The sequence below is a fragment of the Serinus canaria genome, chromosome 7, assembly GCF_022539315.1.
Source record: "Serinus canaria isolate serCan28SL12 chromosome 7, serCan2020, whole genome shotgun sequence".
Classification (NCBI taxonomy): Eukaryota; Metazoa; Chordata; class Aves; order Passeriformes; family Fringillidae; genus Serinus; species Serinus canaria.
The window spans coordinates 4,541,862-4,556,333 of NC_066321.1; the positions used below are offsets into that span (position 1 = coordinate 4,541,862).

The window sequence follows — 14,472 nt, forward strand, 5'->3', positions numbered from 1 at the left end:
TAAATCAACATATTTTAAAAGGTGGCAAAATAGTTTTTGACTTGTGTTTATGGTTCTTGTGCTGTACCTGCTTTATGAAATTTCTCTTTCTTCTTCTGAACTCTGTGCTCTGCAAACCTGTTGTGTAATTGCAGTTGGCTGCTGAATGAGAAGTTAAGCAACTGTTCACATACTAATCAAGAGCTCCTTATGTATTTCCAAATCTCTTTGTCCTGCTTGCAGAAGGAGTGCTGAGCCTAAAGGATGATTTGGTTCCAGTTTGCTAAGGAGTTTACATGAGTATATGTATAATTGCACCTCTTTTTGCCAATTGATTTTATTACAGTGCTTAATGGCTTGTTGAATAGTTTATAGGATAATGAATGTCATTTCCTTGTATTATACTATAAATAACTGGGCAAATTTTTAATTAGGATAATCACGGTAGCTTTCTCTACTGCTGTAATCAAGCTTTGCTTTTTGCATCCAAGAAATAATGTACATCTATATCAAGTTAGAACAATTATGTTTTTCTACAGAGTACAAGATTTTGTTGATTGTATTTTTTTTAATAGACCTCCCTTTTTAAATCTTAGCTCTGCTTCTGTTGAAATGATAATTAGCTCAGTTGGACGAGTTTTACTTTAATATTCTGATTAGAATGAATGAGTCAGAACTTTTGTCCCATGTCAGATTTTGTAGTTTGGCATTCTGTAGCATTGGAATACAATCAGGCACTTCCTACCATCGTGTATAAAGATATTTTACAACCACAACAAGTTGAATACTTACTTTGGTTTCAGCTGTAATCTCAAAGTCTATTAAATAGAGAAAGTAAAAGTATAGAAAGAATAGAGCAATTCAAGCAAAAGTTTTCAAGTGTTCCAAGTACTGCATGGAGTGATCTCCTATGTGGGGGAGCTCAATGTGCAAGAGCTGATGTCCAGCACAGCTTGGAGATGCTCAGGGGTCCCAACACTGCCATCCCTTCATGTTGGGAAGGAGCCTGAAAGATCATCCAGTTCCACCCCCTGCCATGGGCAGGGACATCTTCCACTAGACCAGGTTCCTCCAAGCTCCATCCTTGGACACTTCCAGGGATCCAGGGGCAGCCACAGCTCCTCTGGGCACCCTGTGCCAGGGCCTCACCACCCACACAGGAAAGAATGAGACATCAGGACAGATAAAAGGAGATGTGGTTAAATCCCCCCTGCCTATCCTGTGCTGCTGTCCCTTGAGTCTCTTTTGGCTGTTTCAGAAGTTCTGGTTGGAAAATTTTTCAATTAAGTAGATTAATCAGAAAAAACAACCCATACTTTTTATAAAGTGATTATTCTTTACTGTATCTGGAAGGCCATACCCTTCCAGAGAAACTTTCCTGAAGGAGAGAGTCCTTAGGCTCATGAAGGAATTCTGGAGGAGAAAGTCTAACTCCAGTTTTTCTCTTTGGAGCAAGAAGGTTTTTCTAGCACCTACAGCTTCATAAAACATTCATAAAGTTTCTGTCTCACCATAGTGCTGTTTTGTAAATGATGATGGATCTGCAGAAAGGCCAACCCCTCTTTTCCACAGAACCCAAAAAACCCCAGACAGATTCAAATTTGCCATTTCCTCTGGTACTTTTGTAAATGCAGCCCTTTATGTTAAGGGCTGCCTGGTCTCCTGCTTCTGCTGTAACTGGCAGTGTAAATATCCATTTCATTGCTGAGATTTGGAAGCTGTTAACATGGATTTCACCACATTGTAGAATGTTTCTGCAGCTTTGCAGCTCCTTTGCAGGGCTAGAACTGGTACAGTTTTGCAATTATGTAATCAAATACAAATCTAAACATATGGCCATTTCTCTAAAATACAGAGCCTGAGGAAACTGGAGGCAGCAATGATGAGTTGGAAGAAAAATCCAGTGGAAGCAGAGTTAAATGTCAATGTCTGCATTGTGCCTAGTTAATATTTCACAGGAATGCTGTCAACTTGCTATAGAGCCCAGAGGATTTATACATTTTCCTGACAGATGATCATGATTCCCATCAGTACACTTAATGCCAACATCTGTAGGGTTCTACCTAATTTGGGAAACAAATATATTCTGTCCTCATCAGAAAAGAATACTTTGTATGTTCCAGGAAATGCTCATTACCTTGGGGTCATTGCAATTAAGTGGAGGACAGAGATTTTTCAAGGGGTACCATTACACTTCCTTTTTGGCTGCTTTGGCTTCCTTTTTATCTTTAAATGCAAGTTGGCAGCTGCCAGCTCCTGATGTTGGCATTGCAGTGAAAAAATGCTTTTGATCATGGGTCTAAGTAAACACATGAAAATGAAGTATAAACATGGTCATTAGGAAAGTTTTGGTCGTACCATCTGTGCTTTTTGGGTGAGGGATGTTGAGAATGTATTGTACACAACAGCTTTATATCCTTATCATCCCTTTCTTTAAGATCCACTGTATTTTATTATTATTATTATTTTATGCCTTTACTGGTCATTAGGGAAAAATTCTCAAAATTTAGGTTTTATAACTTTCTGTACATTAAATCATGGCCGGTCTAGATATTAAGGACAAGGACACCTGTATAAACATTTGTTTTTCTTGAGTCTCTTCTACCTTCTTCAGAGCTGATCTTCCCATCAACCTCTATTTCATTTTGCTAAATAAATAACTTCCACTTGATTTCTTCTCTTGATGATCTTTATTCCCCAGATTGTAGTTCAGCTGGCTGGAATTCTAAATTATTTATGTGGGTGTGATAATACTCAAGGAAGAAGTTATGTTTCATGTTGGTGAATGGATGAGTTTTGTTTGAACAAATGCAGTTGAGTGATACCAGTGTAGCATAACTGCAAACAGAAATAGAGGTGGAGTAGGAATAGAATTCCTTCTCTGGGAAGCACTCCAGAAAACTCAGGGAAGACAGCCTGCCTGGATTAATGATGTATTTCCATGCCTAGAGCAGGAGCAGTCTGGCCAGGAATTATGAAAAATGATAACAGGATTTCTCATGAGCTACTAGAAAAAATAACAGAAAATGGAGAAGATGAGAAATGTTAGCTTGGGTTTGGTAAAGAAAAAGAAAACTCAACTTTTTGAAGAGGTCACTTTTTCTAGGTAACTCATAAAATTATTTTCTTCTAGTTTTTGTAGTTCTGCAGATTTCTGCTATTTGTCCCTTTTAAGTTATGTAAAGTAACTATCTATGTTAAATTTGGTGTTGTTGAATTTTAATTTTTGCAGTACTTAAGGCAGTTACCTTCAGGGTTGGGGGAAAAAATCAGAATTTTTCATGAAGCAGTCTCTTTCATGTTGGTGTTCTTCAACCAGACCATGACTAGAAAAACTTGGAAGGGATTTTACCCAGCCACAGGGTTCTATTGGGACATTTTTTAAAATAAAAAGTTTGCTTTTGAGTGATAAATGTCCTGTTATGTACTGAAATATCAGCCTTGAGACTGTCTTGGTCCTGTGTTCCTTTGACAAGTTGAGGAAGCACAAGGATGTCTATCAGTGAATCAGATCAGAATGAAAATGAACTTGTAAGCCAATAAAGTGAGTCTCTCCCACTTTACTAGAAACAGCATCGAGTTAAACAGGAACAATCCTGCATTTCCTGCATTTGGGTTTGAGGGGTGAATAAGGCTTCACTTTCAAAGGTTATTTTCTCAAGTTGTTGTCTACTTGATGCAAACTCAGATAAAAGGTTCCCTTTGACTCACCTAGTCCCTCCATGGATTTGGATGTGCTGAGGTCTGTTTCTAAGTGTATAAAAACCATTTCACATAAGGTAGTTAACTCCTTGATCTGCTTTTTGTTTTGCTTTAATGCTGTAATTTTAAAGTATTTTTAGTTGTCTCTATTTTCCTCTTCTTGCCTATCTTAACATAATTTTATCTAGTTTCTGCTTCCTTAACAGCAGTCCTGTTACTGCTGTCCTTTTCCCTTTTTAGATGAGGGAGAGCTCTTTCTTCCCATGAATTTTTCTAGGGCATTCTTAAATCCTGAACTAACATAATAGGTTGGGGAAGAGAGCTTTAAAGGACATCTAATCCAACCCCACTGCCATGGACAGAAACATCTTTAACTGTATCAGGTTGCTCAGAGCCCTTTCCAACCTGACCTTGGAAGTTTTGAGGAATGGGGCATCCACAGCTTCTCTGGGCAACCTTTGCCAGGGCCTCACCTCCCTCACAGAGAATTTTTTCCTAATATCTAATCTAACCCTGCTGTCTGTCACTGTGAAGCCATTGCCCCTTGCTCTGCCACTCCAGGCCCTTGTCAGAAATCCCTCCACTTTAGTTCTTTTTCTGGCCTGAACAATTCTGATTCTCTCAAGCCCTTCTGTCTACTAGAGGTGCTGCAGGTGCCAGTCACCTTTGTGGTCTCCTCTGGACCACACCTGAATGACAAATAGTGTCACTTGGTAGAAATGAGAAGGGAGATGGTGTCCAGTGATGTTTGGGCCAGCACAGAAAGCATGAGGACCAAACAATGTCCTTGTTGAGGCCAGGCACAGTCAGGGAGAGGAGCCATGAAAAGTGGTTTTCATGCAAATGTCCAATGAAAACCTTGAAGACCTTATTTTCAGAGGTAAAATCAGTGGAGTTTAGAAGAGCTCTGGAAACGTGGATTTTGTAAAAAATTCATCTTTGTAAATTGTGAGTGCTTGTACAGTTCCCCCTTAGTGCTCACAAATCCATCAATCCTTCTGCTGCAGAAGGTAGAGATTGTTTGGCCAGGCAGATTAGTCCCTGTGGGAGGTGAAACTGCTCACATGTCCACCTAAAGAGGGAAATTATGGATCCAGCTCTGCCTCCTCACTCCTCTTACTGCATTGTGCCATGTCCCTTTTTAGCTAAAGTCATTCCCAGTGGGATGTTTCTGATGGAACAAAAGTGAGGGAGAGTGCTGTCCCAGATGTGGGCTGGGGTAAAACACTCCTATGGTGTGGATCTCCATCAGCACAGCAGGAGATGGAAAAGGTGAGCCAAGGCAGTTGAAAGATCCTCTGTTTTGTGGAGCAGAGTGTGGATAGTTGGCCTGTTGGTGCCTCAGTCCATAGGTGTGATGGGAATGGTGTGCAGAGATCTCAGCAGAACCTTGAGTCCAGATGGGGCTCTGGGACAGAGCTCTCCTGCAGTGTCCTCAGGAGGCCTCACCTGCCCTTTCAGGGGCTGCTGAAAACACCTCACTGTTCCCAGCTGCAGATCTTGGGAAAGTCATGAATACCTAGATTTGATTTACCTTTTTTTCTGTCAAGTTCCAGTAATTATGATAAAAATATTCCTCTTTCCATTTAGCAGAGCAGTTAAGAAAATGCTGCTTGACTAGAGCATCTTATCCTGTTTTTATTCTGGTTTTCATTAATCAAAAGTTTCACAATTTTGATGCCTGTTTACAATACTACAATGTCATCTTTCTGTTTCCTCAAAAGGCTCGTTTCCAAAATGCTTTCAGAAATCCAGACATTTTAATGAATACCTCAAGGGATCATTGAAATATCTTTAAACAGGTGGTGTGAGTTTAAAAAGTTTTCCCTTGTGTATCCATCTGCATTCATCACCTTAGGTCATCTTCAATATTCATGTCTTCTACCTGGAATGCTGGATTTGTCCTCTGTGATAACATGTGGTTTTCTTCAAAATTAGGCATATGGTTTATTTTTCTTGTCAAGTTGCCCTTAAAATCTCCTGGATTATTTTTTCTTTCTGGTATTTGTATCTGCCAGGATTGGAAGACTTATTTTTTGCTTAAACTATCTCAGTATTTATGATAGTGTTCATTACTGAGAAATAAATGACAGGAAAAAATATTTTTCATTTGTGCAGATACACAAAGCAGCTTCCCAACAGCCTTGGTTTCTTGCTAAATCTTTCCTAAAATTCCCTGACAAGCTACCATAAATTTAGTTTCACAATGCAATCTTTAGAAATGTCTTCAAAGCCATTGCTGTGGTTTTCTTGGTGTGGTTTTTTTTTCTTCTGTTTTGTTTTGATCATCCCCCCCCCACCTTTAACACCACTGCAGAAAATGGATCTAAGAGGGGAAAAAAATAAAAAAAGCTGTATTTTTATCGGTCATTTAAAGGCAAAAGATGAAAAATTATTTGTTTATTAATTCCCAGAGCTCAGTTCAGTTTGACTTGGTTCAATCAATGCCAGTGTTCTGCCATGTGAACTTGTTTTCTTAGAGTTTAAAGGAACTTGTTGCAATGAGAGAATTGTTCTTTATACTCATCAGCCCTCAGTGACTTAATGAGGAATAAATTTAAATATCTTACAAATAGATGGACTCAGGGCAGGGCTGGGGTGGCCAGGGAGGGGTTTGCTCCAGCAGTGGTGGTCTCCAGGGGCACTCAGCAGTGAAGTCACTCAATTTCACAGAATCACTGCGTTGGAAGAGACCTCCAAGATCACAGAGTCCAATCCAGCCCCAACACCTCAACTAAACCCTGGCACCCAGTGCCACATCCAATCCTTTTTAAACACATCCAGTCTCTTTTTAAACACATAAACACATGGCCAGTGTGACATGGCTTTAGGGGCTGCTTCAGTGGCAGTCCCCAAGTGAAGATGCAATAGTCTCTGATTCAATCCAGGAACTAAGTTTTTACCACACTTTTTAAGTGAAAGGAAATACACAGGTGATCTATGAATTGATGTGCCTCACCTACCAGTGCTCAAACACATTTCAGTGGGCCAGAGCTGTAATTCCTGATACTTATTTTTTATTTTTAATTTTTTTTGTCACTCTTCTGCCACAGGTGTGCTTTCTGTGAGATGGCACTTTAAATCTACTTGAGCATCATTATTGTAGAGACTCAAACAGTTTAGATCTTAATTGATATTAATAGGAATAACCCTCAACGATGTGAACTTGGCAAGCCAGAAATTGCAGCTGTTCTCAGCAGTAGTGGCAGTAACAAAGATAATTAATTGTTTTTCCCTGGGAGATATATTTAGATTGTACAAACTAAATATTCCATTCCCTGAGCCCTAATTCAGGCTTGTATTTGTTCTGTAAATACAGGAAGTGAAATGAAAGTTAATATTTTTTGACTGTCACACCATAATGTGAGCTATTGCAATTATTTTGGAGAAATAAAGTATTTAAAATATTTATTACACGTCTTCTAATAATAAATTCAGCAGTTGATGTTGTGTATGATTTTGTCAGCATAAAATGAGTAATAATTTGATTTGTTAAATTTTTTTTTGTTGGTATATAAGAGCTGGTACTTCATCTGGCCCCAGCAGTAGTGTGCAAAGGGGATCATATTGGATATTGCAGAGCACATGTTCCTGGCAGAGTTTCAGACAAAAAGTATTCCTGAGTGAGCACAACTTCATTTGCTAAGAACTTGCAGTCAGCATTATAATCCTCCTGGATTATTAAAGAACACATCAAGGTTCAGTTTTGAAGTGCACAGGGATGTGTTAATGGCACTGTAAAATGTTTATACCCATCGTGCAGGAGCCTCTGTCTGGGTTATTGATTGCCAGGCTTTAAATTCTTTCAGTTTTCCTTAAATAGGAGTGGGAAGGAATCTTCACAGATCCTTCCCCTGTCTCAGCTGCAAGTGGGCTGAGCCACCTGGGGAGTATTTACTTCTGGTCCTGGTTCTTGAAGCTGTAATAGACACCCCCACAAGAATGTATATTCATGTGCTCTAAGTGTGTGGTTTTTATTAACACTTATTTTAATAGTGGTTGTAAAACTCATGCATTTAAATGCAGTTGTTTAAAGCAGTGGCATTTTGAGCAAGGGTTTCTTTCACTGGTTATTTATTTCTACAATAGAAAGTCTCTGGTGTGGGTATAATTTTGTCTACACTGATAGCATCCACCCTGAAAATGTAACATGCAGGGGATGCTCTGTTGCTTGCTACTAAAGTAATTTTCTATTACAGGTTTTAAATCTCTGATATACTAAAAACGTGGAGCTGCCTCAGGTTGGGCTGGACACAGAGGCAACAGTGCTGAGCAATGCAGGTGCCCTTCAGCACCTCCACAACTGCCTCCCTTCACAGTCAAGAAATGAGGCTTTATTTCCCCAAACTAATATGGCACTAAAGCACCTACCTAAACATTTACCTTTGTGATGTAAATATTTCCTAAGCTCAGCTTCTTTCGAATCCTGCCATTATTTGGGCTGCTCAGGGAGAGGCAGGGACTTTGCAGCAGGAAAATGTGTTCTTTATGAATGGGATGAAGCTCTTTTCTTCACTTGCATCTTAAATGCAATCCAAATGATCCATCATGCCCTGCACACAGCAAAAGCAATAGGTATGATCAAAGTCTGATTACATGTAATCAGCAGCAGTAGTGATTTGAATGATTTGTCCTGTATTTTCCCTCAGCCTGCTGCCCAGAAAATCTGCTGCTTTAGTGTATTGGAAAGAAATTACTAGAGTTCATCCACTGGGTTAGTTCAGAACCCCATTTCTCTGGTTCTCCCTTGGGTTTTTGATCATTACATGGCTAGAATATCAGTTGCTTCCGATACTTATTAAAAATATTTACAATATTGCACCATCTAGGCTGGCATTCAGGTCCACACCCTCTTATCAACAGTGGATTTGAGAGGTAAAACTGTTTTTTTTTACCTGTGCCCTAAAGTACAGAGAATTGTGCTTAAAAAAACACCAGCAGGGGGAAACTTAGAAATGGGATGCCACTAAAAAACCCCTTAAGTATTGTTATTACTGTGGTCATAGATCAGGCCAAACCATCTCTTTCTGGAGGGTGTGTACATAATTCTGCATTACTGAGCAGTCCCCTCAGTAATTCCTTGACTCGAGCCCACTCACAAGTGAAATCTGTGCTGCAGGGCTCTGAAGCTGTGTCTGTCTTCTGGGGAAAATTGCCTGCTTGTATGCTTCTGCATCTCTTTCTTTCCTGCTGCTAGAATATAATTAAATATGCTAGAACATAATTAAAGTTACTAAAAATACATGCTTTCTAATATTGTTTTTTCTGTGTAGGCGGCTGCTGTTACTCTGTTCTCAGGGGAGGAGATGCTATAGAGATGAGTGTCACTTAACTCTATTAAGTGGTCCATATTGCACAGGGATATAAAAGCTCCTTACTTGTGGCCTGATCCAAAGTCCCATGGAGTTTTTAAATTTATATATATATACATATCTTTATATGTACAGTGGAGTCTGCTGGCTTTGTTATTTTTACAGAAGCTTTTTTTCTCCATCAGAAGAGAGGAGATTTCTGAACTGAAAACTACCACTTTCGTGTTAGCTGTAAGAACTTACATTCTTAGTGCTGAGGAAATTAGTAGAACAAGCAGGGCCATAATTACTGTGCTTTTACAATACCGACATTGTACCTAATTAGGGTTTAGTCTACAGAGCACTCTGTTTGTTTAATGATCCCAGCAGACATAGTTTGAGCTTTTGCATCACCTGGATGTAGCTGGGGACAACCACAGAAGTGACAGTTGACAAGATTTTGGCTATTTTACAGCATAAAGCATTGGTTCACTTTTAATATGCATGAAATCAGTTAAGGGGGAGCTGGAATCAGCATTTAGAGGCCAAGCAGCTCAATGCAAAGAGAGTCTTTGTTCACTTTTTTGTGTGGTAAAACCAGGGCTTAATTTTCTCTTCACAATCTCAGCAGCTCACAAAGCTGGTAATAAAATCCTCAGCACCCCTGCTGATGAAGTCAGATCTGCTATTGCTAACAAAGGTTAGACATCCATCATCTTTTGACCTGCTAAAATTATTCCATCTGCAGGTTTGATCCTGAATTTACCACTTGGCCCATGCCTTTTGGTTTCTATTTAAAGATGACCGATTTTTTTCTGAATATGAAGTTCTTGATTTCCTTTCCTGCCTCCTCAGCCATCATTTAAATTCTAATTATCTTTTCCTCACATATGGAAAGTCTCAAAAAATAACTTAAAGATTTTTGGATAGAGAGGGGACAAAGAGGACCCTGAGTGTGTATTTGCGATGGATTTCCTCCAGCCCACTCTGTGGTGAGACCTTCCCCTGTGAAACCTGGGTCTGTCATATTTGTTCAGGTGTCCAGCAACTCCTTGTTCAGCACATCAGGGTTGTGAGCCTCATTTCCATGACTGTGGTGGAATTTCTTAAAAGTTAGTTTTCTTGGCCAACCTTCAGTCCCCAGACTCCAGGACTGATTGAAGAAAGCAGTTACATTAAAAATTAAATTATTTCTTCCTTGGGTTTTGTGCAACTAAAACATTTACTCTGTGTATAATCCTGCATACCATCCTATCTATTCTGTTCCTGGTGCTGTCTTTAATTTTCTGATTGCCTGTTTCTCTTGATCATCCTGTGTGACACAAATAGCCTCTGGGATGGCAGGGATTTGAAAAAGCATAGCTGAGGAAAGCCTTCACGCAGGAAAGCTGCCTTAGAATTAAATGTTTCCTCCATAAGGATATGTGGGGGTCTTTTGGTTTTTGTCAAGTGTCCAAATGCCTTGGCAAGAAACTTTTAAAATTATTTTGACCAAGTTGCTTGATAACATATCCGTGGTTGTCTATTTCCCTTTGTATCTGTTTTGATAGCTGGTTTTTCACAGCATTTTTTTTAAATAGTCAATGCTTATGAATTATAATAGATCACCTTAATAAATCAAAGGAATAATTATCTAAATTGATGGTTCCTTGGATTTTTGTTTGTCTTTGAATTATTCAATGTTAAAATAATATATGATTGTTTTATTAAAATGTTTGTATTTTAAAACATTCAATAGATAAATGTTTTATGGGTTTTGTAAGTAACATTTAAGAATTTTGAGCAGTAGTACTTGGTATTCCTTGCATGATGAACCAGTGGTGACTGTAAAAAATGCAACTTAGGACAAGAGCTTGTTCCTGCAGCAAAGCTCTTGACAGAGAAAGGTGACTCTTGGCTCCCTTTAAAAAAAAAAAAGGGGTTTTGTTATCAGTCCAGACTTGAAGCCTGTAATAGCCTTCCCATCCTTTTATCAATCCAACTCCTCTCCTTAGTGTCGAGGCTTTGGCTGTTTCCTCCTTGTTTCCGAGGAGCCGATGGGAGGATGGGCTCATTAATCCTGCCTGTGGTCACTCACAGTGGGGCAATAAATCCAAGCAGAGAGGGTTTCTCACCTTGTTTGTAGGTAGCTGGGTGACACCAGGCTGATGTCACATCTATCTTTTACTTTTTACTTTGCTCCTTCTTTGTGATGTGGACTTTTTGGGTGAAATGCAAGCTGCCCTGCAAAATTCTGTTTAAAATAATTTAGCAGAAACCTTTTGCTAAATATTGTGTCGTGCTGCCTGAGAATATTTTTGCCTGTTCAGAAAATCACATTGAAAACCTACTGATAGCAGCAGCTAATATCACAATGCATTGCTCTCTAGTGGTGTGAAAATTATTATTCAGTGTATGCATTTCAAAATTAGACCTTAAATTATCAGTCTTGGATCATGCTATCAAGAAAGTCAGACCTGAACTGCAGAAGATCACAATTGTAACTACTTTCCCAACTGTTAAATTGCAATTAAACCTATATTAAGTGACCCTTTGGTGTGCCTTTTACTTAATTCTTACAATTTAACTTAGAACTTGATTGTAGTTATTTAAAATAATGGATACAATTTCAGTTGGGCCCAGCATAAATGTAGAGACATGCATAGGATTAATTTTTTAAAGGTTTATAGGACACACAGATTAGTTTAGTTACAAGTTTCTAACATTACTATTATATTTTTAACATTTGGTGACATCCAGCTAAAATAGTTTACCCTGGTTATGAGATTTTTCTTTTAGCTCTTTTTGTAGACACTATTTATAAAGGAATTTTAGTTTAGTTTTCCCCTAGTTCTCTCATGCTTTTAATAACTGAGTATAGTTTAAAGTTATCTTAGTATTTAACCCCATTTCCCGGTAGATTAATTACCCTAATATAAAACAAACATGTATTAAACATATGCAGTTGCTTACGGAAGCAGATTTGGCTGTTCCATTTAATATAAGTCTCTTGTTGCACAAAACAAACCCATCATATTTAAGATTTTTCTGGTCATTAAAACTGAATTATGTAATAGGCTTCCATCTGCTATTGAAACCTGTTCATCATTATTTTGTGTCATTTTAAGTGGGAGCATTCTGAGAAATGCTTAGTGACAGCAGGCTTGGCTCTCCAGGCAGGGTAGGACACGGCTTCCTTCCTTTTGAGCTGCCAAAATGAATGCATTGCCTTCTGAGAAGGTTTTCTCCAAGAGTTTGGTTCTCACTTTTCCAGCCTTGCCATCTTCTGGAAAATCCTGTGTTTCATTTGTTAAACTGTTAAACTGTGTGCAAGGCACAAGCCCCCTGTGTCTCTCCCAGCCCTTTGCGTTAATTGCTGTGGGATAGTCCAGCGCTGCCATCCATCAGCCCCACCCCATCTGGGGACACTGATGGCACTTTGCAGGGCAGGCAGCCTCAGTGATGGCACTGGAGTGGCACAGCAGTGGGCAGGGAAGGTGGATGGCCCTGTGCTGCTGTGCTGGAGCAGGGTCTGGGTAAATGGGGTTGGAACTCACCAGGGCAGATATGGGATCAGAATAGGAGCCAGGCAGGCAGGAATTCCACTGCTGCATCCAAGAACTGCATGGACCAACCTCTGAGGGAACTGGACTGGGGAACTTCAGGAGAACAAACCATTCAATTGACAAAAGATTATCTGATTTCAGCATTAACCTTTTTGGTACCCTATCCGAGATGTAATTTTTGGATATGGTAAAAGGAATAAAATTTGTGCTCGAGTCCTAAAACAAACAAGCAAATCAAGCACCAATGCTAGCATAGCCTCAACATCTTCCTCCAGGGAAATAAAAGAGAAAGAAAAGAAGATAGTTCAATTTAATCCAGATATTTCATAATTCCTTTCTTACTGCTTTTAATTTTTTAATCCTTTATGGTAACTTATTTTCTCTGTTTTCTCAGTATAACTTTGTTTTTCTAATTATGCAGTCATCTGAGATACCTAGGTCTTACCTATCTATATCTTTCCATCATAAAGTTATCTGCACTTTAAAAGAAAACTTTACTTTCATTCAAAGTGAGGATAAGCAGAGCCTATTTTTTTTCCTCAATGTTCCTATAATGTTCCCAGTATCTTAAAATATTTCAACAGTTTGTGTTTTCTTTCCTTGTGTGGACAGATGTCATTCTATTACAGTTTGAAATAGTCAAGTGAAATAGCTTTGTTATGTTTTACATGGTAAGAAAACTACCAAATTAAAACAATGACATCATTGATTACCCTTTGATAGATGAAATTTATCTAAATTAATTATCTTTTAGTATTCGCTGAAAACGTTCATATGTGAAAATTCACAATGATAGAACATCTGCTCAGCAGAGGGCTTATCAAAGGTATTGTAATAAGCTATGTAATTAATGTTTCAGCTTTCAAAAGAGAAAATATTTTGTGTGGCATTTTTTTAAATAATTTGTCTCAAGTTGGGATTTCCATCCCACTTTAAGAAAAAGAAGCAATTTTGTTGTGAAAACATTATAATTGAATTTGGAAGCTTTACAGCTCAGTGAGGGAAGAAGTGTAACTTGGAAATATCTAAATTCCAAGAGCTAGGAGATGAAAAAGATTCATTTGAAGTCCTGCTTGGAGGCACAGCGAGCGGCGCGGTGCGGCGCGCTGGGTTTGAAATCGCGCCGGGTGACTTGTCCTCAGTCCCCACCCGTCTGCTCATTTCTTGTGCTCTTCAGGAGTTTGCCTGTCAGACCTTCTGGAGGTTTGATCCTGGGAGCAGCTGAAAACCGCATTCTTTTCTCCATTGAGCCTCCTGATGAAGCAGGAAACAGGTCTGTGTACAAGAAACGTGTTATTCAAGTCATAGCTCCTGGAATTCCTTTTTCATGGGAAAGTTGGTGTTGTTGATCCAAGTGTATAGGAAATGTCCTTATAGAAGAGCTCCAAGATGCTTGCTATTCCTTATAAAAACCTATTTCTTATTCCTGTATATTTATTGACTTTTTCAAGTCTTCTGTCACAACCATTTCTTCCTGTCAAATAAAAAATGAAATGACAATTTTATGATAATACAGGCTAAGGTAGTGGAGAGGCTCAGAGGTTTTCACATTCCATATAAATGCCTTTTTCAAAGTCATTTTGTTCTTTGACGTGGGAAAGGAAGGCTTGTTTCAGTGGGAGCCTTTGAAGGCTTTTCACAAGTGAGAACATTTTTGCTCATGTTCACCCTGGCACTGGCTGTCAGCAGCTGAAAGGGCACCTTGTTGACTCTGGTACAGGGCTTGTCACTCTTCACACGCAGAGGGATAAGTGATGGTCACTTTGACCCTCCACCCTGACATTTACATTGAATCCACGTCAGGCTGTTTGGAAAGAAGGACCACATCACCCTGGGGAATGTCTTTGCATGTTTCCTCCAGCTTTCAAGGACGTGGAGGATAATTGTGAAGAAAAGGTTCAGAGGGAGCTTGTTTGGCCTTTGGTCTCCTTTCTTTGTAGGGCTCCTGGGAGCAG

The 14,472-nt window shown here is 39.1% G+C and overlaps 1 protein-coding gene across 1 annotated transcript in view; it reads left to right on the plus strand.

Annotated features, from left to right (window-relative positions):
- The first annotated feature begins 13,563 nt into the window (after positions 1-13,563).
- Positions 13,564-14,472, plus strand: part of LRP1B (LDL receptor related protein 1B) — a 474,765-nt gene continuing 473,856 nt past the window's right edge. Inside the window, exon 1 of the mRNA XM_050976996.1 lies at positions 13,564-13,852. Coding sequence (XP_050832953.1) covers positions 13,564-13,852 — 289 coding nt within the window. The remainder of the gene's footprint in view (positions 13,853-14,472) is intronic.